At 52.8% G+C, this 24776-nt stretch overlaps 1 protein-coding gene across 2 annotated transcripts in view; it reads right to left on the bottom strand.

Moving 5' to 3' along the window:
* The window catches only part of DNAAF5 (dynein axonemal assembly factor 5), a 63036-nt gene that overhangs the window by 30037 nt on the left and 8223 nt on the right, over positions 1-24776 (bottom strand). For both annotated transcript variants that reach the window (XM_063606162.1, XM_008973113.4), the window contains exons 3-6: positions 18935-19059; positions 18413-18531; positions 3832-4064; positions 923-1135 (exon numbers count right to left, since the gene is read on the bottom strand). In XM_063606162.1, the coding sequence (XP_063462232.1) occupies positions 923-1135; positions 3832-4064; positions 18413-18531; positions 18935-19059 (690 nt within the window). The remainder of the gene's footprint in view (positions 1-922; positions 1136-3831; positions 4065-18412; positions 18532-18934; positions 19060-24776) is intronic.

Below are 24776 nucleotides of genomic sequence, written 5' to 3'. Positions count from 1 at the left end.
CAGCCCCACCTCTCGTTCTGAGGACGGAGAGGGAGCCTGACACAAGACAGGCCGGGCTGAGAGCACAGTGGCAAGTCCCCGCGCCCCAGGCCAGCTTTGGGGCCATAGAAGCCGCCAGAAACGACCGAGCCGGAGCAAGTGCCTCCAGGGGTGAGCTGAGGCCCGCCCTGCATGGCACGGCCGCCTGGTGGGGGCAGCCCTGTGTCCCAGAAAGATCTGGGGTGCTGAGTCCAACACACACACTGACAGGGACCACTCACCTTCAAACGAAAGCAAAGCCATCACCTCTTCTTCCATGGAATACAACTATGGATTATTCCAAACAATTGAGCCCAACTACCCAGGCTGTTCCAGCTTCTGAGCTCAAGGATTTGCTGCTCAATTTAAAATTAAACAAATGTCTCTGGCAAATCCTCAGCTGGGCTGTGTGAAGCACAGATCGGAATGCCAGGCAGGGCTGATGGGGAACAGGCTGTCAGTGCCCCCTGAGGACGTGTGATCTGTGCAGGTACCCTGGGGACTGGATGGGATGGTGGACGTGCGACCACGCTCCTCAGGGGTGGGATGACGTGGACCCCGCATCTACCCCCAGCAGCATGGGCCAGAGGGTCCCGGCCATGGACGCCTCCTGAATCATCAAACACGTGAACTGTGGTCAGTGTGGCCAAGAAAGGGGCAGCAACGAATGTAAACGTGAGCGGCCGCCTGCAGCTGGGGCTGGGGCTAGGGCTGGAGCTCCGCACAGCGCAGGACGAGGCCCCGGAACAAGGGGTATCAGCGAGGGCACCCCGGTTACCGCAGGTGTTTCCGACGGCCCGGCCTGGCGGCACGGGGCGGACCCACAGACATGTCATTATGATGGCTGACGGCCGGGCAGGGGAGGCTTCTCCTCTCCACTCCCGCATCTCCCAAGTGCTCTTACGTTTTCAGATGCCTGGCAGATGTGGGCCTGTGCCAGCTCCGTGGCGACGGCTGCCAGGTGCGGCTGGAGGGCTTCTCGGGGGCAACCCCGCATGGCGGAGGCCAGCACCAGGAGGCCGGAGGCGGAGGGCGTCTTCTTCAGCGTCGATAAGATCAGCTTCAGAAACACCTCAGGGCTGACAAACGTCCCGACGAGCTCTGCGGATCTGGTACACTGCGAGAAACAAACATGAGAAAACTCAGAGCCAAACCCGAGGGTCTCAGCCGGGCTCCTCCTCTCGGCGCCGTGGCCTCCCAGACACAGCCGTGCACCAGACAGAGCCCCGCGTTAGGCCGAGTGAGTCCTTGGCACATGCTCAGAGCCCTCAGGAAAGGTACAAGGGTCCGGGTGTGGTCTCAGAACGTCCCTGAGGCCAGCGAGCTGGACACGCCTCCCAGGCAGTGAAGTCTGGCCCAAAGGATGCTGTGTCCCAGCTGCGGGGTTCACCACACACCCCTCATCGGATGCCAGTGACCCAACCTTCCCATCACTAAGCTGATCAATACACACCAGCCCCTCTGTACCGTGGAAGCCCACAGTGGATCACACACTCACCAGCCCCTCTGCACCGTGGGATTCCACAGTGGACACCACACACCAGCCCCTCTGCACCGTGGGATTCCACAGCGGATCACACACACACACCAGCCCCTCTGCACTGTGGGATTCCACAGCGGATCACACACACACCAGCCCCTCTGCACCGTGGGATTCCACAGCGGATCACACACACACCAGCCCCTCTGCACCGTGGGATTCCACAGCGGATCACACACACACCAGCCCCTCTGCACCGTGGGATTCCACAGCGGATCACACACACACCAGCCCCTCTGCACCGTGGGATTCCACAGCGGATCACACACACACCAGCCCCTCTGCACCGTGGGATTCCACAGCGGATCACACACACACACCAGCCCCTCTGCACCGTGGGATTCCACAGTGGATCACACACACACCAGCCCCTCTGCACCGTGGGATTTCACACCGGATCACACACACACCAGCCCCTCTGCACCGTGGGATTCCACAGCGGATCACACACACACACCAGCCCCTCTGCACCGTGGGATTCCACAGCGGATCACACACACACCAGCCCCTCTGCACCGTGGGATTCCACAGCGGATCACACACACACCAGCCCCTCTGCACCGTGGGATTCCACAGCGGATCACACACACACACCAGCCCCTCTGCACCGTGGGATTCCACAGCGGATCACACACACACCAGCCCCTCTGCACCGTGGGATTCCACAGCGGATCACACACACACCAGCCCCTCTGCACCGTGGGATTCCACAGCGGATCACACACACACCAGCCCCTCTGCACCGTGGGATTCCACAGTGGATCACACACACACCAGCCCCTCTGCACCGTGGGATTTCACACCGGATCACACACACACCAGCCCCTCTGCACCGTGGGATTCCACAGCGGATCACACACACACCAGCCCCTCTGCACCGTGGGATTCCACAGTGGATCACACACACACCAGCCCCTCTGCACCGTGGGATTTCACAGCGGATCACAGACACACCAGCCCTTCTGCACTGTGGGATTTCACACCGGATCACACACACACCAGCCCCTCTGCACCGTGGGATTCCACACCGGATCACACACACACACCAGCCCCTCTGCACCGTGGGATTCCACAGTGGATCACACACACACACCAGCCCGTCTGCACCGTGGGATTTCACACCGGATCACACACACACCAGCCCCTCTGCACCGTGGGATTCCACAGCGGATCACACACACGTCTCTCGTCCTCTCAGCCTCACCCCCGTGTCTCTTGCTCTCCTGTAGGTTCCACAGAGAACTACAGACAATTTTAAATTCACGGTAGTTTTTGAAAAGCAGAAAGATGACATGTAAATAACATGGAACCTGAAACATTTACTTTAAATCAGTCACAGTGATTTAGATTTTTTTGTTTTATCTGAGACAGTGTCTCATTCCGTCGCCCAGGCTGGAGAGTAGTGGCGCAATCATAGCTCACTGAGGCCTCAAACTCCCGGGCTCAAGCGATCCTCCCACCTCAGCCTCCCGGGAGCTGGAACCACAGGTGCACGCCACTACGCCGGGCTAGTAACAGTGACCTGGAGCACTAGAAGTAAAAGCTGCTGGCCAGGCTACCTTGCAATGGACTTTAAGGTTCAAGATGAGGATATTTTGAACTGAAATCTCAAGTCAAAGCTTTAGTTGTTCTCCTGAGCACTAGGAAGCATCCTTGTGGGGTGGGTGTGAAGTCCTCATGGTGGTGACTGTCAGCGCAGGGCGTGGCCCGGCCTAGTGAGGAGGAGAGGCCTGAGCATGGGACTCCCTCGTGCGTACCCAGTGGTGCCGAGGCGATAACCAGCAGCCGAGTGTGGACAGGGAGTGAGAAAGAGGACTGCACCAGGGACGCCACTCGCAGGACACCCGAAGCTGTGCCATCATCCCCCGCCTGGGTGCTCCCACAGCCCCTGCGAGGCCTGGAAGGGCCCTCAGGACAGCCCGGATGTCAATGCTGAACGCTGGGCATCTCGGTCCTGTGTCAGCAGCCCGGGCCCTGTCTGTCTGGTGCACGGCACGTCTACACAACACGTTTACACAACATGCACCTGGCACTGCACCCCCGAGTGTGCTTGAAAATGAGCATGAAGGGTTCACCCTCAACACGCTGTTACCTACAGGCACAGAAAGGAGATCAGTTGTTCCCAGGGGCTGGGTGTGGGGAGGGCCTGCGGCCCGGGGGTGAGGGGAACGCTGTCTTGGCTACAGTACAGCCTCGGGCCCCGCACACCACAGAGGCGGGATCTTAAGCTCGAGTTACAGCTCCGCGACCACGACTGGAACACGGCCACTTACACTTTGGACCACGGCTGCCTCCTCGTCAGTGCAGGCCTGGAACAGGGTCCGGAGGACGACCTCCAGGTGCTGCGTGGCGTGGTCCTCGGCATGCAGCAGCAGCACTCGGAGCAGCTGTGCCGACTTCACTCGGGTCCCCACCACCCAGTCGGTGATGTCGTGGCACAGGGCAGGGAGGATCTTGGAGAGGTTCCTGAAGACGAGCTCCCGGCAGCCCAGCACAGGGCGGCGCTCTGGAACAAAAAAGGGAAAGAAGAATGAGAAATTCACAAGCAAAACCTCATCAACTCAAGTTACCGCACATCACATTTAAGGGACACCTGTGAGTTTCAACCTCACCATTTCAAAACAAGTCTTGGGGTGGACGCAAAGCTGACAAATGCCCCTGTCGTTCAGAACATTCACAGAGGCGGTGCACGGCTGCAGTCCTAGCACTGTGGAGGCCAAGGCAGGTGGATCACTAGAGCCCAGGAAGTCAAGACCAGCCTGGGCAACATGGCAAAGACCCCATCTCTATAAAAAACAGGAAGATTAGCCAGGTGCCGTGGTGCATGCCTGTGGTCCCAGCTACGCAGGAGTCTGAGGTGGGAGGATTGCGCCACAGCACTCCAGCCTGGGTGACAGAGCGAGACCCTGTCTCAAAAAACAAACATTTAGAGCCACACAGAGATGCAAGCAACACACTTGCCACACGTGCTGACGTGTATGATCAGAGAGACATGCCTGCGAAGCCATCCCCATATGATCAGAGAGACACACGCCTGCAAAGCCATCGCCATATGATGAGAGAGACACGCCTGTGAAGCCGTCGCCATATGATCAGAGAGACACACCTGCGAAGCCGTCCCCATATGAGAGAGACACGCCTGCGAAGCTGTCCCCATATGATGAGAGACACACCTGCGAAGCCATCGCCATATGATGAGAGAGACACGCCTGCGAAGCCGTCGCCATATGATCAGAGAGACACGCCTGCGAAGCCATCCCCATATGATCAGAGAGACACGCCTGCAAAGCCGTCCCCATATGAGAGAGACACGCCTGCAAAGCCGTCCCCATATGAGAGAGACACGCCTGCAAAGCCGTCCCCATATGATCAGAGAGACACGCCTGCGAAGCCATCGCCATATGAAACACGCCTGTGAAGCCGTCCCCATATGATGAGAGACACGCCTGCGAAGCCATCCCCATATGATCAGAGAGACACGCCTGCGAAGCCATCGCCATATGAGAGAGACACGCCTGTGAAGCCGTCCCCATATGATGAGAGAGAGACACGCCTGCGAAGCCGTCCCCATATGATCAGAGAGACACGCCTGCGAAGCCATCGCCATATGATGAGAGAGACACGCCTGTGAAGCCGTCCCCATATGATGAGAGACACGTCTGTGAAGCCATCCCCATATGATCAGAGAGACACGCCTGTGAAGCCATTGCCATATGAGAGAGACACGCCTGCGAAGCCATCGGCATGGTGGGGGTGACAGCTGCGTCCTTCGCCCGGCTTCCTCTGCTCCTCTGCACTGCAGTCCCCAAGGCACCCCGGCACCCCTGGATCTGTCCCGTGACTGGGCTGCACTTTCTAGAGCCTGACACAAGTGGAAGCCTCTCGTTCACTCTCCTCCCTTCTCCGCTTCGATTTCACTCTGCGTGGTTTTCTGAGGCCCGCCTGTGCCCGCTCCTTTCTGAAGCTGGGAAGTGGCCTGTTCTGGGGAGATGCCAGTTTAGTGCCCGCTCCTCTGTGGAGAAGCATTCAAATGGTGTCCAGGGCAAGTCTGTGTGGCCTGTGCTTTCACTGTGCCGGGACAAATACCAGCTGTGGAAGGGCTGAGCCACAGGGAAGGTGCACGTTTAACTGTTTTAGAAACTGTCCAACCATTTTCCAAAGTGTTTGAGCCAGTCCACGCTCCTTCCCACTCTCAGCGGCACGCGGTACGCTCAGTCTTGAATTGAAAGCAGTCCGAGAGGCACAGTGGCATTTCCATGTGCTTTTCCTTTGCGTTCCCCGATGACTAACGACGCCGAGCGTCTTCTTCACAGGCTTGTTTGCCGCCTATCTTCCCTGGTAAAGGGTCTTTCCAAATTGTTTTCTGCCCATTTTAAAAAATGGATTGTTTTCCTGCTGAGTTTCAAGAGCTCTTTCTATACTCTGGAGACAAATCCTTACATACATCATCTCCAAACATCTCAGTCTTTGGTTTGTCTTTTCGTTTTTTCAACAGGCCTTTGAAAAAGCAGAAGTGTTCATTTTGATGAAGTCCACACGTTGCTTTACCCTGTTACAGAGCGGTCTTTTGAGGACGCACCCAGGGAAGCGTGGCCCGGCCCGCGGTCACGAAGGCTTCGTCGTCACTCTGCAGTCTTTTGAGGACGCACCCAGGGAAGCGTGGCCCGGCCCGCGGTGACAAAGGCTTCGTCATCACTCTGCGGTCTTTTGAGGACGTATCCCACGAAGCGTGGCCCGGCCCACTGTCACAAAGGCTTCGCCCTAGCTCTGCGGTTCTGGGCTTTACCTTCAGGTCCCTGACGCATCTGGGGTTAATTTTTTGTCTCCAAGTTCACTTTCTGGTGTATGAGTGATCCTATCATTTACAGTATCCTTATTAAAAGACGCCATTAAATGGTCTTTGAGCCTTCATCAAGTCAGTGGTCCGCGTGCCGGCGCCTGTTTCTGGACGCTCTCGTTCTGCTCATCGGTCTGAAAGCCAACACCACGCGGCCCCATGACTGTGGTTTTGTGAGTCCTGCACCCAGGACCTGCTGCCATTCAGCTTCACTCCTCCCCAGTGTTTCGGCAGCTGTGGGTCCTTTGCACGCCCACGATAATTTCACAATCAGTTTGTCGATTTCTACAGAAAAGCCTTCAGGGACTTTGATGAAAAGATTTTGATCTTCAAAATTCAGGCCGGGCACGGTGGCTCATGCCTGTAATCCCAGCACTTTGCGAGGCCAAGGCAGGCGGGTCACCTGAGGTCAGGAGTTCAAGACCACCCTGACTAACATGGTGAAACCCTGTCTCTACTAAAAATAGAAAAAATAAGCCGGTCGTGCTGGCGAGCGCCTGTAATCCCAGCTACTCAGAGGCTGAGGCAGCAGAATCACTTGAACCCAGGAGGTGGGGGTTGCAGTGAGCCAAGATTACGCCACTGCACTCCAGCCTGGGCGACAGAGTGAGACTCCATCTCAAAAAAAAAAAAAAAAATTCAGAACAACTGTAAAGATAGAAATGAAACCATGATATGTCAGGATTTAAAGGGTCTTTTTCTATTTTTAGAGAAAGGGTCTCACTCTGTCACCCAGGCTGGAGTGCAGTGGTACGATCACAGCTCACTGCAGCACTGACCTTCTGGGCTTAAGCAACCCTCCTGCCTCGGCCTCTCAAAGTGCTAAGATTACAGGTGTGAGCCACTGCATCCAGGCTAAAGGGTATGTTTTAATAAGAAGAACAGCGTGTACCAGGACACCCCATTTTTAACCTTTTTCTGGTTATTTTTCTGTTTTTATGCTGTATTATGGAATTAGTTCCAAATAATTAAAATTCTGCTGGCTGTTTAAATGATCCTGTCATCATTTTGTAAAAAACAAAAAAGCCAGGGTGCAAACACACCTCTCTTCGTTTTTTTTTTTTTTTTGAAATGCAGTCTCGCTCTGTCATCCAGGCTGGAGTGCAATGGTGCGATCTCAGCTTACTGCAACCTTCACCTCCTGAGTTCAAGCAATTCTCCATTCTCATGTCTCAGCCTCCTGAGTAGCTGGTACTACAGGTGCATGCCACCACACCTGGCTAAGTTTTGTATTTTTAGTAGAGATGGGGTTTCACCATGTTGGCCAGCCTGGTCTTGAACTCTTGACCTCAGTATTACAGGCATGCGCCACCACACCCAGCTGCACCTTTCTTCCTGATGACGATCCACTCTGGAAAGTTTGCAAAATGAGGGATGCGTGACCAGGAACAGCCGGGGAGGGGTCTGCTGACAGCTGAACAGAGCTTTGTGGGCACCTGGGCTTCTGGGTGTTTCCAAAGAAATACTGGCCGGTGCTGGGCAGGGGTACGCAACACCTGGACACAGGCTGGGACTGGTTTAAGGCCTGTTAGGAACTGGGCCCTACAGCAGGAGGTGAGCAGATGGTGAAGGAGTGTGACCGCCTGAGCTCCACCTCCTGTCAGATCAGTGGCGGCATGAGATTCTCAGGGGAGGGCAAACCCTCCTGTGAACTGTGCGTGTGAGGGACCTGGGTTACGTGCTCCTTATGAGAACTGAATGCCTCATGATCTGAGGTAGAACAATTTCAACCTGAAACCACCCTGCTCCCTGCCCCACCCATGGAAAAATTGTCTTCCACAAAACCAGTCCCTGGTGCCAAAATGGCAGGGGACCGCTGGTACAGTCAAGCGTTGCTGAACGGTGGGGGGTGCATTCTGGGAAACACGTCATTGGGTGATTTTGTCGCCGTGTGAACGTACTACGGTGACGTACACAAGCCTAGATGGCGCAGCCTCCTACGTGCCTGGCAGTGCGATGCCTGGGCTGTGCGATGTAGCCTGTGAGGCTCCTAAGCCACGAACCTGTGCAGCAGGTGACTGCACTCAACACGCAGAAACTGTAGCACAGACAGTGAGTGAGTGTTTCCAAACACAGAAAAAGGAGAAACACAATGTTACTATCAGAGGGGACCACCCTCTTCCACGTGGTCCTTATGGACTCAAACGCTGTTACTCAGCACCTGCTTCTGAACATGGTTCTGAAGCCTGTTTTTCTATACTTAATATCATAGCAGACATAGGCTGGGCACCGTGGCTCACACCTGTAATCCTAGCACTTTGGGAGGCTGAGGCGGGTGGATCACCTGAGGCCAGGAGTTGGAGACCAGCCTGACCGATATGGTGAAACCCTGTCTCTACTAAAAACACAAAAATTATCCAGGTGCGGTGGTGCGCATCTGTAATCACAGCTACTCGGGAGGCTGAGGCAGGAAAGTAGTTGCTTGAACCCGGGAGGTGGAGGTTGCAGTGAGCTGGGATCGTACCACTGCACTCCAGCCTGGGTGACAGAGCAAGTCTGCCTCAAAAAAAGAAAAAGAAGTTCCTTCTTCTGTAACACCCCCGGCTAACTCAGAGTGGGCCAATGCTCGTGGGACCTTGCTGGCTTCAAACAATGTTAACCAGCTTTTCCAGCCCATTTGCACAACGTAACGTTTCTGACAATTTCCATTCAAGCTTCCATCTTTCCAAACACATGGATGAAACACACAAGCAAAGCAGAATGGGTGCGAGCTCCAAGGCAGAACAGGAGAATGAAGGGGGAAGGCTGTCACGTGGCAGCGTTCATCCACAGGGAACCCTGCTCACTTCTAAGTCAGGCTTTAAGAAGAGCCAACTCTGTCCTCCTGTGTGAAAAGCTCTGGCCGGCCACTCACCAGCATCGAGACGCTTTCCTTTACACTCAGGCATTGCCAAGGAAAACAATCTTAACAGAGGGATAATCTCAAAGCAGAAAGGACTCTGGAGCCGCTGTCACCAAGCCATCTGCTGCTGGCGGCTGGCAGTGTGATTGTCAGATACACACCAGGCGTGAACGTGTGCTTCCGTGTGAGAAGGGCACTCTGTTCAGGGAAATGACCGACTTGAGGACGGTAAGTGATGCCCTCCCAACCCTCCCAGCACGAAGCTTGGTTTTTAAGGCGGAGGTTTCAGTGCTGTTAATGGAAACTTACGCTGTGTCTGCAAAGCTAACAACAAATTATATGGTACGAATTATATTTCCATATGGTGTGTACCTTATTTTCTTAGGAAACAGGAAAACTGGACTCTGATGAAACTTCAGATCCAGGCCCATGTGAATTCCTTATTGATAGGTCATTACCTCTGAGCACCATCTGCATTAGCAGTGGTCTGAAAATATTACCGAACTTTGCCTGTTCACGCTCTCGGCAACCCAACCACACGGTTGGACTGTCCGTTCTTGCTGGTAAGACAGGACACGCAGCCACTCATCAGCTCGCTGGGTGCTCACAGAGCCACTAAGCCTGGCTCACCGCCTCTGGGTGCAGAGGATGGCAGCAAACAGACTGGCCCCTGGAGCGAGCGGTGAGGTGAGCACAGGGCCCGAGTCCACCGAGGAGAAGGAGCACCTCCACTGGGGTGGGGGGCAGGAGGAAACAGAGCAGGGGGGATGGGGGCGGCAGCTGCTGGAGCTCTGAGGAGAGGAGCGGGAGCTGGAGCTGAGGCCTGGCTGTGGAGCCTGAAACAGTCTGATGAGGGACCTGCATCCAGGGCATGGAAGGGGTCCTCAAACTCCGCACTCAGAAACACAGAACTCGATTTAATGGACGGCAGTTCTGAATGGCCACCAAAGACGACGTATGGGTGCGCAGAAGCACACCACAGCACAGGAAAAGGCCCCAATGTCCTCTCATTAGGGAATCGCAAACTAAAACACCATGGGCCACCACTGCACACCAGCCGGACACGCTAAAACCAGCAAACCCCACCAACACCGTGGGCCACCATGCACACCAGCCGCACACGCTAAAACCAGCAAACCCCACCAACACCGTGGGCCACCATGCACACCAGCCGCACACGCTAAAACCAGCAAACCCCACCAACACCGTGGGCCACCACTGCACACCAGCCGCACACGCTAAAACCAGCAAACCCCACCAACACCGTGGGCCACCACTGCACACCAGCCGGACATGCTAAAACCAGCAAACCCCACCAACACCGTGGGCCACCATGCACACCAGCCGGACACGCTAAAACCAGCAAACCCCACCAACACCGTGGGCCACCATGCACACCAGCCGGACACGCTAAAACCAGCAAACCCCACCAACACCGTGGGCCACCACTGCACACCAGCCGGACACGCTAAAACCAGCAAACCCCACCAACACCGTGGGCCACCATGCACACCAGCCGGACACGCTAAAACCAGCAAACCCCACCAACACCGTGGGCCACCACTGCACACCAGCTGGACACGCTAAAACCAGCAAACCCCACCAACACCGTGGGCCACCACTGCACACCAGCCGGACACGCTAAAAACAGCAAACCCCACCAACACTGTGTGACAACACTGCACACCAGCCAGACACACTAAAAACAGCAAACCCCACCAACACCGTTTGCCACCATGCACACCAACTGGACACACTAAAAACAGCAAACCCCACCAGCACCGTGGGCCACCACTGCACACCAGCCGGACACGCTGAAAATAGCAAACCCCACCAACACCGTGGGCCACCATGCACACCAACTGGACACGCTAAAACCAGCAAACCCCACCAACACCGTGGGCCACCACTGCACACGAGCCGGACACGCTAAAACCAGCAAACCCCACCAACACCATTTGCCACCATGCACACCAACTGGACACACTAAAAACAGCAAACCCCACCGGCACCGTGGGCCACCACTGCACACCAGCCGGACACGCTGAAAATAGCAAACCCCACCAACACCGTGGGCCACCACTGCACACCAGCCGGACACGCTAAAACCAGGAAACCCCACCAACACCGTTTGCCACCATGCACACCAGCCGGACACACTAAAAACAGCAAACCCCACCAGCACCGTGGGCCACCACTGCACACCAGCCGGACACACTAAAACCAGCAAACCCCACCAACACCGTTTGCCACCATGCACACCAGCCGGACACACTAAAAACAGCAAACCCCACCAACACCGTGGGCCACCATGCACACCAACTGGACACACTAAAAACAGCAAACCCCACCAGCACCGTGGGCCACCACTGCACACCAGCCGGACACGCTAAAACCAGCAAACCCCACCAACACCGTGGGCCACCACTGCACACCAGCCGGACACGCTGAAAACAGCAAACCCCACCAACACCCTGTGCCACCATTGCACACCAGCTGGACACACTAAAAACAGCAAACCCCAACACCGTGTGTCAACACTGGACACCAACACCGTGTGCCAACACTGCACACCAACCGACACACTAAAAACAGCAAACTCCACCCCACACGCTGGCCTGACTGCAGCACCTGGAAATCTCATCCAGTGCCCGTGGGGATGCGACATGGCGCGAAGGGTGTGGAAAACAGCGTGTGGTGAGTTTCTAACAAAGTAAGGACTGTACCTATGGCCCAGCAACCCCACGCCTGAGTGTTTATCCAATAAAACACTCTCACAAAAACCAGTCTGCAAGTGTTTACATCAGCTTTACCTGTGATGGCCAAAAACTAGAAAGGACCCGAATATGCCCCTGCTGGTGACCAGATGGTCCATCCACGGGAGGGAACGTGACTCACGCGAAGAAGGAAAGTGCTGCAGACACAGGTGCCATGCATGAGCCTCCAACACAGAGAGGAAAGAGCAGATGCCAGCGGCCACGCTCCCACAACCTCATGCACGTGACATCCTGGAAGGGACACACAGGACGCAGCCCACAGCAGCAGTGCCAGGGCCCATGAGCAGTTCTGGGCGGTGGAGATGCCCACGTGCAGGGGACAGAGGCGGTGCTGCTCAAAACTCACAGAGCTGCAGCCCTGAAGGGTGAATGCAGCGTGGTCCCGGGGGAAGGGATATCACAGACCCTGGGCAGGGTGGAGAGGGGGTGGCAGGATGGTAAGGAGGACGCCACAGACCCTGGGCAAGGCGGGTGGGGGGTGGCAGGACGGTAAGGAGGGCGTCACAGTCCCTAGGCACGATGGGCGGGGGAAAGGGACGACACAGAGCCTGGGCACGGCGGGCGGGGGAAAGGGATGACACAGACGCTGGGCAGGGCAGGACGGTAAGGAGGGCGTCACAGACCCTAGGCATGTTGGGTGGGGGGTGGCAGGACGGTAAAGAGGGCGTCACAGTCCCTAGGCACGACGGGCGGGGGAAAGGGACGACACAGAGCCTGGGCCCAGCGGGTGGGGGGGGCAAGACAGTAAGGAGAGCGTCACAGACCCTGGGCACGGCAGGCGGGGGGTGGCAGGACGGCAGGGAGGGTGTGTGCTTGGCAATACAGGGCCAGTGCAAACTTCTGAGGAAGAGACTCAAAAAATCTTCTGATCTGACATTTAAAATACTGTAGAAAAAAATCTGAGAAATCGTATTTAAAATTCAAATCTAGACTGAAGAAAAGTAATTTGAGGAGAAAATGCCAAAAATCTAACACAACGTAGTGCTTATGCGACTGACTGACTGTCATTCAATTCTAAATTTACTCTGCTCCACTTGAAACAAAAGTTCTGTGCCTAACGACACTCTCCACGCCTCGGCACGGATAACTAACTGTGTTTTTGTAATTATCAGTCAGGAACATTCCCAAGTCCTTGAACCAATTCTAAATCAGGCAGCCTCCAAAGAGCCTGTGTTTCCACCACAGGGAGGAAGCCCCTTCCGGGAACCTACTAGCAGGGCCAGACAGTTGGCGGGGTAGGGCAGGATGTGTATGTACATGTGTACATGTATGTGCACACACGTGTACGTGTGACGATATGCATGTACACACGTGTGCAGACGTGTATACGTGTGTACACGTGTGAGGATAAGTGTGTACGTGTGTGCGATACATGTACATGTGTGTGCACAGGTGTGTGTATACGTGTGCAGATGTGTATATGGGTGTGCACATGTGCGAGGATGTGTACGCATGTGATGATATGCATGTACACATGTGCGCATATGTGCACGTGTGCGATATGCATGTACATGTGTGTGCACAGGTGTGTGTGTACATGTGCATGCATGTGAATGTGTATGTGTGTTTGTGTATGCGTGTGCGCCTCGCTCTGTCTTCTCCCTTACCGCATTCCAAGGATCGTAGATCGTACCTTCCAGAAACAGTCCCCCCGACCCCCCGCCTCCCTCTCCGGTGCACAGCGGGAAGGACTGGACCCTCCTGGGTCTTGGGGACTGCCATTCCTGCCCCACTGACACCTGAAGGGTCTTCCACTGGTTTCTCAGTGAGCACGTGGAGAACGATTTGCCACGCAGCTTGGGCTCCGTGTAGCATGAATTAAGCAGACAGGCTGGACCCTCTCTAAGGAGCAGCATTTCCTCATTGGTGAGGAGAGCCCAGCTGAAATCACCAGGAGCAAACAACCCACAGCTTAGCTTCTAGGTCCGACCAGCGCAGAAGCCCACCACAGGCGGCTGGAGGGAGAGGCACTGACAGAGCACCACAGCACGCGTGGGATTCCACTCCCATCACTGGTGCAGAGACAAGAGTGTGAGTTCAACAGTGAGTTCGTAAGTGGCCTCGTGTCTAAGTTCCACATTTTAAAACAGATTGAGTGGTCCAGGCGTGGTGGCTCACCTCTGTAATACCAGCACTTTGGGAGGCTGAGGCAGGCGGATCACCTGAGGTCAGGAGTTCGAGACCACCCTGGCCAACATGGCGAAACCCCGTCTCTATTAAAAATACAAAATTAGTTCTAGATCCCTGAGGAATCGCCACACTGACTTCCACAATGGTTGAACTAGTTTACGTCCCACCAACAGTGTAAAAGTGTTCCTATTTCTCCACATCCTCTCCAGCACCTGTTGTTTCCTGACTTTTTAATGATTGCCATTCTAACTGGTGTGAGATGGTATCTCATTGTGGTTTTGATTTGCATTTCTCTGATGGCCAGTGATGATGAGCATTTTTTCATGTGTTTTTTGGCTGCATAAATGTCTTCTTTTGAGAAGTGTCTATTCATGTCCTTCGCCCACATACCATTTGACCCAGCCATCCCATTACTGGGTATATACCCAAAGGACTATAAATCATGCTGCTATAAAGACACAGGCACATGTATGTTTATTGCAGCTCTATTCACAATAGCAAAGACTTGGAACCAACCCAAATGTCCAACAATGATAGACTGGATTAAGAAAACGTGGTACATATACACCATGGAATACTATGCAGCCATAAAAAATGATGAGTTCATGTCCTTTGTAGGGACATGGATGAAATTCGAAATCATCATTCTCAGTAAACTATCGCAAGAACAAAAAACCAAACACCGCATGTTCTCACTCATAGGTGGGAACTGAACAATGAGAACGCATGGACACAGGAAGGGGAACATCCCACTCTGGGGACTGTTGTGGGGTGAGGGGAGGGGGGAGGGATAGCATTAGGAGATATACCTAATGCTAAATGACGAGTTAATGGGTGCAGCACACCAGCATGGCACATGTATACATATGTAACTAACCTGCACATTGTGCACATGTACCCTAAAACTTAAAGTATAATAATAATAAAATAAAATAAAAATAAAAAATAAATAATAAAAAAATAAAAAAAGAACTTATTTATGTAACCAAATACCACCTGTTCACCTGTTCACCAAAAACCTATTGAAACAAAAATAAATAAATAAATATAAACTAAAAATACAAAATTAGCTGGGCGTGGTGGTGAGTGCCTGTAATCCCAGCTACTTGGGAGGCTGAGGCAGGAGAATCGCTTGAACCTGGGAGTTGGAGGTTGCAGTGAGCCGAGACTGAGTCATTGCACTCCAGCCTGGGCAACAAGAGTGAAACTCTGTCTCAAAAAAAAAAAAAAAAAAAAAAAAAAAAAAAAAGATCGAGCGTTCTCACTGGCTTCACTCCATCAGAACAAACCTTGCTTGCAACTAATTTCTGTGCCTTTTCCAAACATGTGTGCTTTCCCTGTACAGCAACTGTGCAGCGTGGGGTGGGGCTGCAAGGTGGAGAATGCCGACCGGGAGGAAAAGCAACCCTGTGATTCACAGGCTCGGGAGGAGCCACGGCTCTGTAGGCGTGGATTTAACAGGGCACCAAACATCAATAGCAGACACGAGAAACTGTTTTTTGTTTGTTTGTTTGTTTTAAACGGGGTCTCACTCTGTCACCCAGGCTGGAGTGCAGGGGTGTGGTCATAGCTCACCGCAGCCTCAACTTCCTGGACCCAAGCGATCCTCCCACCTCAGCCTTCGGAGCAGCTGGGATACAGGCGTGCACCACCACGCCCAGCTAATTTGTTTTGTTTTTGTTAAAATATTTGTAAAGTAGGAGTCTTGCTGTGTTGCCCAGGTTGGTCTCCAACTCCTGGGCTCAGGTGATCCTCCCACCCTGGCTCCCCGTGTAGTTGGGATACAGGCGTGAGCTACTGTGCCCGGCCAAGAAGCTACTTTAATGCTGTATTTGACAGAATACATTTCCCTCCAGGACTTGACCCCGGGCTACTTCAGCGCCTGAACTAGGCCAGGGAGGTGACATGGGAAGTAAGTTGAGACTGCAAATCTCTCAGGGCATCTGATTTGGGCTGTGCATCTGATTTGAGCTGGGCATGATTGATTTGAGCTGGGCATGATTGATTTGAGCTGGGCATCTGATTTGAGCTGGGCATGATTGATTTGAGCTGGGCATGATTGATTTGAGCTGGGCATGTGATTTGAGCTGGGCATGATTGATTTGACCTGGGCATGTGATTTGAGCTGGGCGTCTGATTTGGGCTGGGCATCTGATTGATTTGAGCTGGGCGTCTGATTTGAGCTGGGCATGATTGATTTGAGCTGGGCATGTGATTTGAGCTGGGCATGTGATTTGAGCTGGGCATCTGATTTGGGCTGGGCATGATTGATTTGAGCTGGGCATGTGATTTGAGCTGGGCGTCTGATTTGGGCTGGGCATGATTGATTTGAGCTGGGCATGTGATTTGAGCTGGGCGTCTGATTTGGGCTGGGCATGATTGATTTGAGCTGGGCATGTGATTTGAGCTGGGCGTCTGATTTGAGCTGGGCATGATTGATTTGAGCTGGGCATGTGATTTGAGCTGGGCATGATTGATTTGAGCTGGGCATCTGATTTGAGCTGGGCATGTGATTTGAGCTGGGCATGTGATTTGAGCTGGGCATGATTGATTTGAGCTGGGCATGTGATTTGAGCTGGGCGTCTGATTTGGGCTGGGCATGATTGATTTGAGCTGGGCATGTGATTTGAGCTGGGCGTCTGATTTGAGCTGGGCATGATTGTTTGAGCTGGGCATGTGATTTGAGCTGGGCATGATTGATTTGAGCTGGGCATCTGATTTGGGCTGGGCATGATTGATTTGAGCTGGGCATGTGATTTGAGCTGGGCGTCTGATTTGAGCTGGGCATGATTGTTTGAGCTGGGCATGTGATTTGAGCTGGGCATGATTGATTTGAGCTGGGCATCTGATTTGGGCTGGGCATCTGATTTGGGCTGGGCATGTGATTTGGGCTGGGCATCTGATTTGAGCTGGGCATCTGATGTGGGCTGGGCATCTGATTTGGGCTGGGCATCTGATTGATTTGAGCTGGGCATGTGATTTGGGCTGGGCATCTGATTTGAGCTGGGCATGATTGATTTGAGCTGGGCATCTGATTGATTTGAGCTGGGCATCTGATTGATTTGAGCTGGGCATGATTGATTTGAGCTGGGCATCTGATTGATTTGAGCTGGGCATGTGATTTGAGCTGGGCGTCTGATTTGGGCTGGGCATGTGATTTGAGCTGGGCGTCTGATTTGAGCTGGGCGTCTGATTTGGGCTGGGCATCTGATTGATTTGGGCTGGGCATCTGATTGATTTGAGCTGGGCGTCTGATTTGAGCTGGGCATCTGATTTGGGCTGGGCATCTGATTGATTTGGGCTGGGCGTCTGATTTGAGCTGGGCGTCTGATTTGAGCTGGGCATGATTGATTTGGGCTGGGCATCTGATTTGGGCTGGGCATCTGATTGATTTGGGCTGGGCATCTGATTTGGGCTGGGCGTCTGAGCTGGGCGTCTGATGTGGGCTGCGCTTCACCTACTTTTTGTCCCCGTCAGTGCGTATCTATCATTTACTTTCAAGAAGATGCCCCGCAGATAGACTCAAGTGATGAAAGCACTGGACCGCGTGCAAGTGGAAGACACTCAGCCCCGCGAGAGGAGGGCGGTTTCTAAACAGATGAAGCCCAAGGTGGGCCAGCGGTGCGGCAGAGCAAATGTGCTGGGGCCGGACCCGGGAGCCTCCACTCAGACTCAGCCAGACCTGCTGGGCTCTGCGGAGAGATGCACATGGGTGCCCGCAACATGGCCAGGGAGCAAATGTGGGAAGGGCGGGGAGGCCACGCAGCAGGAGACCCTGTTCCCAGGTTGGAAATCATGTGGAACCATGAAGAAGACCTCACCTCACCCGTGGCCCTCGTGCTGAGCTCCGTCTTGGTGAAATGATAAGCCCCTCATCCCGCTGTTTCCAACACCCCCCAACCACCAGCAGAGCTGCCCAGGAACCCAGAGTTCAATGCACCCTTGTGTGCACAGCCAAGGGAGGGGGGTGGACACCATCTGGCAGTGCGCTGGACACTTTCAGAAGCCCACAGCCTTTTTAAAATAAAGCTGGCCAGAGGAGGGGAGAGGTCACTGCAAGGCACATGGGGGCTCCCCAGATGCTGAGGAGAGACGTGCTCTGCCCAGGATGCAGGAGCCCCAGCCCAGTGGGGAGATGCCTGCACCTTTCCGACGCGGCCGCCTGGGCTCAGAACTGCAAGAGCTGAAGCTTCCTTCAGGCTCAGAAGCCCCTTTCCCACCCAACAAGGGCTCGCCTCCTGGCGCTCCCCTCTGCCGCGGTCACTCACCATGTGGAGGGTAATGGGGTGGGGTGGGAGGGGCAAAGTCCAGCTTGTCCTTCAGGTCCTCCTCATTCTCCTTCTGCCACTGCAGGCCAACGTCCTCCCAGAGGCTGGCAGCCAGCTGCCTGCGGCACAACAGACAGACAACAGCGGCTCAGGGCAGGGCACGCAGGGGAGGCCGCAGGGCTGCGCCAGGACACGGGTCACCCAAAGACCCCATCGCGTGAGAGCGGGAAGCTCCCCAACCCCAGAAAAGGTGGACCAGAAATTCCACTTCATCTTGTGAGCACTCTACTGACAGTACACAAAGGGGGCCGTCTGATCTCTGTCCATATACTCAGTCCAATGTTAAAAAGATGGGAAGTGCCGTTTACAAAACGAGACGCCTTCTGTACGGCACATCCCTTCGGAGCACAGGGACGAAGGGACACCAGCAGGTTTCTGTGAGAGACTGGGAGCGAAGAGAAACCACCACTGCTACACATGACCGTTTAGGAAGACAAGTCCCGCGGCCGCCTGCCCACGTACCTGACCTCAGGCACCTCGTCGTTGAGGCTACTGAGCAGCAGAGGGATGAGCTTGTGGAAGAAGGAGTAACGGTCACGCAGACACAGCAGCCAGCCGCCCACCACGGAGGCCACCGCCCGCCGGACCTGCGCATGAGAGGAAGGGATAAGGATTCGTGTAGGCAAAGGGGATGCCGGGGTTGACGCCACGGTGCGGCTCTGAGTGCTGCCATACGGACGCTGCCTGAGGCAGAGGCACGGCCAGGTCCTGGGCCACCTACCACCACCTAGATGCCATCCCCAAGGCAGAGGCGCATGGCCGGGGTCCTGGGCGCCACCAAGCCTGGGTCCCGGCCAGCTCCGCCAGTCCCTCCTGGCTGGGCCGGAGAGGAATGCTGCCGTCCTGCAGGCTCACACACACATACCCCGTGCCCCGGCCTGGTCCTGTTGGCGAGAGCAGGCTCCCAGCTGCTACCTGAGCCGTGTGGCGTGTTCAAAGTCTTCTGCATGAAAACCTCCTGGCCGGGCTGGGCCTGTCTCACCCTGGGTGCTTGGTGAGCCATGGCTACAGCAAGTGTGGTGCACCGTGGCCATACCTCAAAGGCGTCTGGTCCCAGAGCCCAGGGACTCTGGAGGAAACCAGTAGGGTCCCCAGTTCTGCTGCTGGGTGTCTGAAGAGGGGGCACGAGGGCCTCTGCCTACCTTGCCTATGCGGGCGGAAGAAACCAGCTTCACACACACCAGGTGCTCTAGCCAAGCTCCCAAAGGGCAATGCCTGAGACGGGCACCAGCACCAACACTCCTTAAGGGAAGCGGGAACGGCCAGGAAGAAGCCAGGTGAGGAAGCGGTGGGCTGAAGCCAGCCACAGACTGATCCTGGGAGCTCTGGGGTGTGAACGAGCTACAGAGCTGTCCCCTGTGAGGCCAGGGGCCGACTCCGTGGTGCCATCAGTCCCTGGCTGGGCCGTGGGGAGCAGGAGCCTCATCCCTCCTGACACTTTGGATGAAGCGTCTCTGCCCAGCCATGCACCATTAGCAATAGTGCTCACAGCCAGTCGTAGGTGCAGGAGACCCGAGCAGCAGCTGTGCCCATGGCGTGGTCACTCGCTGGGACTCGGAGGAGGGGCTGCTCCGCCCCGGCTCCAACAAGGCCCAGAGCCAAGCAGACGCACCTAGGATCCGCCCCTGCCGGCCTGGGACCCGGGCCCTGGCCTGACTGCTCCGAAGTTCATTGCCACCTGGAAGATGGGAAAGAATGACTAACAGGGCTCGTCACTAAGGTCCCGTGAGGGGAGGGCAAGTTCACACAAGGAGAGGCCCGTTGCGCCTGACTCCCGCTGCCCGTGCAGTGCGCACAGGCGACTCTTGGCGTGCGAGCAGCAGGGAAGCACGCGAGGGGACACAGGAACGTGTGGCACGTTTGCCGGGGTCATTAACTGACACAGGGCCTTACTAGCAACCACAAATACAAATGCCCAGATAACAACTAAGAGAAACCCAAATCAGCTCCACGGCCACTCCACCACCTGGCTACAGAGTCCCCACAGAACAAACTGTCACTGTCGTCTTCACGCATGGCGCCCGCAGGTTTCGAGCAGAGACACCCCAGGGTTTAATGCAGTCGACACCTGCCACGGCCGCACCTGCCACGACGCTAATCCAGGTGAGCGGCAAACTCCAAGCTCACCCAGTGCCATGTGCTGAGATGCTGCAAAGCCTGTCAGGCAGAGGGCGTGGCTGAGACAAGCCAGACTGCAGCCAGCCCCCAGCCCAAACAGGTGTACAGTGATGGGGCCCTCTCCGGGAGACGGGCAGGCGTCCAGGGCCACATGGCAAGGCCTCAGCACACTCTGCCCCAGGCCGGCAGCCAGGGAGCAGTCTGAACTCGCTGGGTTTGGCCTCGCTACTTTCTCCTCCCTGACCTCCTGCATTGTGTGCCAGGGTCTCTGCGGGGCCCCACCCAGGACGGCCACCTGTCTGTCGGAACCCACAGATAGGCTTCTTTTGCAGAAAGGAGCTTCAAACATCTCACCTGATAGCAAGGACGGCTAGGGCCGGGATTTGGGGCTGCTCCTGAGTCTCACGGACTGCCACCTTTTCTAACAGTCTCTACTTAGTATATCATAAGAAACCTGCAAATTCCAATTAGCATGAGACGAATTATCCCTTTTCTTTTAGTTCAAAAACAGCACTGAACACCGAACTGCCATATAAGAGTTTAAAAAAGCAGGACGTTTTTCAATTTTTTTTTTCTAAAAAGCAAAATAAATGGATTAGAAGCCTTCCCAAGACAGATGGGTACAAACAAGCCCAGACTGCAAAGATGACAGTAAATACCTAGCAAGATCGACCAACAGCCACAAGCATCAGGAGCATCCAGGAAAACATGACCTCACCAAGTGGACTAAATAAGGCACCGGTGACCAATCCCGGGGTGACAGGGATAGGTGACCTTTCAGACAGAAAACTCAAAATAGCTATTTGAGGAAGCCCAGCAAAATCCAAGATAACATGGAGAAAAAATTCAGAATCCTATCAGAGAAATTAACAGATATTGAAATAATTAAAAAGCATCAAGCAGAAATTCTGGCGTAGAAAAAAGGAATTAGCATACTGGAGAATGCATCGGAGCCTCTCAACAGCAGAACTGACTATGTGGAAGAAAGAATTAGTGAGCAGCTTGAAGATGGGCTATTTGAAAATACACAGAGAAGACAGAAGAAAAAAGAATAGAAAGAATGAAGCACATGTACAGGATCTGGAAAATAGCCTCAAAGGGGCAAATCTAAGAGTTCCTGGCCTTCAAGAGCAGGTAGAGAGAAATCGGGGTAGAAAGTTTACTCAAAGGGATAATATCAAAGAATTTTCCAAACCTAGAAAAAGATACCAGCACTGAAGTACAAGAAGGCTACAGAACACCAACCAGATTTAACCCAATAAAACTACCTCAAGACATTTAACAATCAAACTCCCAAAGATCAAAGATGAAGAAAGGGTTCTAAAAGCAGCAAGAGAAAAAACAACAAATCACGTACAACGCAGCTCCAGTACACCTGGCAACGACTTCTCAGAGGAGACCTCACTGGGCAGGAGACAGTGGCTTGGCATATTTAAAGTGCTGAAGGAAAGTAAACTTTTACCCTAGTGTATCCAGTGAAAAATCCTTCAAACATGAAGGAGACAGACTTTCCCAGACAAACAAAAGCTGAGGAATTTCATCAACATCAGACCTGTCCTACAGGAAATGGTAAAGAGGGTTCTTCAATCTGAAAAATAAGGATGCTGAGGAGCAATAAGAAATCATCTAAAAGGATACAACTCAGTGGTAACAGTAAGCACACAGAACAACACAATGTTGTAACACTGTAACTGTGATGTGTAAACTACTCACATCTTGACTAGAAAGACTAAAAGATGAGCCTATGAAAAATAACTAACTGGTTGGGTGCAGTGGCTCACACCTGTAATCCCAGCACTTTGGGAGGCTGAGGTGGGCAGATCACCTGAGCTCAGGAGTTCAAGACAAGCCTGGCCAACATGATGAAACCTTGTCTCTACTAAAAATACAAAAATTAGCTGGGTGTGGTGGTGGATGCCTGTAGTCCCAGCTACTCGGGAGGCTGAGGCAGGAGAATCGCTTGAACCTGGGAGGCGGAGGTTGCAGTGAGCTGAGATGGCGCCATTGCACTCCAGCCTGGGTGACAGAGTGAGACTCCATCTCAAAAATAAAACAATAAAAATAAATAAATGAATAAAAATAAAAATAACTACAATGACTTTTCAAGACAAAGATATAAGTAAAAACAACAAAAAGTTAAAAAGCTGAGGGGATAAAATTAAGGTGTAGAGTTTTTATTCATTTTTTTCTTGGCTTGCTTGTTTGTTTTTGGAATCAGTGTTCAGCTATCAGTTTAAAATAATGGGTTATGTTATTTGCAAGCCTCATGGTAACTTCAAATAAAAAACGCCACAACAGATACACACACACACAAAAAAGAAATTAAAACATACCACCAGAGAAAATCATCTTCATAAAAAGGAAAACAAGAAGGCAAGAAGGAAGGAAGAGCAGACCACGAAACAACCAGAAAACAACAAAACGGCAGGAGTAAGTCCTTACTTATCAATAACAACATTGAACGTAACCAGACTAAACTCTCCATTCAAAAGACAGAGCAGCTGAATGGGTAAAGAAAAACAGGACCCAGCAATCTGTTGCCTACAAGAAATACACGTCACTAAAAAGGCACACGTAGGCTGAAAATAAAGGGATGCGAAAAAAGATATTCCATACAAATGGAAAGCAAGAAAGAGCAGGAATAGCTACACTTAAGACAAAACAGATTTCAAGATGAAAACTATACTAAGAGACAAAGGTCATTATATAATGATAAAGGGGTCAACTCAGCAAGAGGATATAACAACTTTAAATATATATGCACCCAACACTGGAGTATCCAGATACATAAACCAAATATTACTAGAGCTAAAGAGAGAGACAGACTCCAACACAGTAACAGCTAGAGGCTTCAATGCCCCACTTCCAGTACTGGACAAATCATCCAGAGAGAAAATCAACAAAGAAACATCAGACTTAATCTGTACTATAGATCTAATGGACCTCATAGGTATTTATAGAACATTGCATCCAACAGCTACAGAATACACATTCTTCTCCTCAGCACACAGATCATTCTCAAGGACAGACCATATGTTAGGCCACGAAACAAGCCTTAAAACATGAAACTAGAAATTAATAACAAGAACTTTGGAAACTATACAAATACATGGAAATTAAATAATATGCTCCTGAATGACTGGTGGGTCAATGAAGAAATTAAGAAGGAAATTTTAAAAATTCTTAAATGAAAATGGAAACACAATATGCAAAAACAGCAAAAGCAGCACTAAGAGGCAAGTGTATAGCAATTAGCACCTACATCCAAAGAGCAGATAACTTCAAACAGCAACCTAACACTGCATCGTAAAGAACTAGGAAAGCAAGAGCAAACCAAACCCAAAATTAGTAGAAGACAAGAAATAAGAGCAGAAATAAATGAAATTGAAATTAAAAAAATACAAAAGACCAACAAAATGAACAGTTAGATTTTTGGACAAGCAAAATCAACACACCTTTAACCAGACTAAGAAAAAGAGAAGACCCAAGTAAATAAAATCAGAGATCAAAGAGGACATTACAAACAACTGATACTACAGAAATTCAAAGCATCATTAGAGACTGTGAGCAACTACACTGTGAGCAATGACATCGTGAGCAGCGACACTGTGAGCAGCTACACCATGAAGAAAACTGTGAGCAACAATATGAGCAACTACAATATGAGCAACAACACCATGAGCAGCTACACCGGGAGCAGCTACACCATGAACAACTACACCGTGAGCAGCGACGTTGTAAGCAGCTACACCATGAAGAACAACACCATGAGCAATATGAGCAACTACAATATGAGCAATGACACCATGAGAAGCTACACTGTGAGCAGCTACACCATGAGCAGCTACACCATGAACTACACCGTGAGCAATGACATCGTGAGCGGCGACACTGTGAGCAGCTACACCATGAAGAACACCACCATGAGCAATGGTATGAGCAACTACAATATGAGCAATGACACCGTGAGCAGCTACACCGTGAGCAGCTACACCGTGAGCAGCTACACCATGAACAGCTACACCATGAACTACACCGTGAGCAATGACATCGTGAGCAGCGACACTGTGAGCAGCTATACCATGAAGAACAACACTATGAGCAACAATATGAGCAACTACAATATGAGCAACGACACTGTGAGCAACACCGTGAGCAGCTACACTGTGAGCAACTATACTGTGAG

Source organism: Pan paniscus, chromosome 6 (assembly GCF_029289425.2).
Source record: "Pan paniscus chromosome 6, NHGRI_mPanPan1-v2.0_pri, whole genome shotgun sequence".
Taxonomy (NCBI): domain Eukaryota; kingdom Metazoa; phylum Chordata; class Mammalia; order Primates; family Hominidae; genus Pan; species Pan paniscus.
Note: the sequence above shows the minus strand (reverse complement) of the source record. Positions and strands in the feature narration are given on the sequence as shown.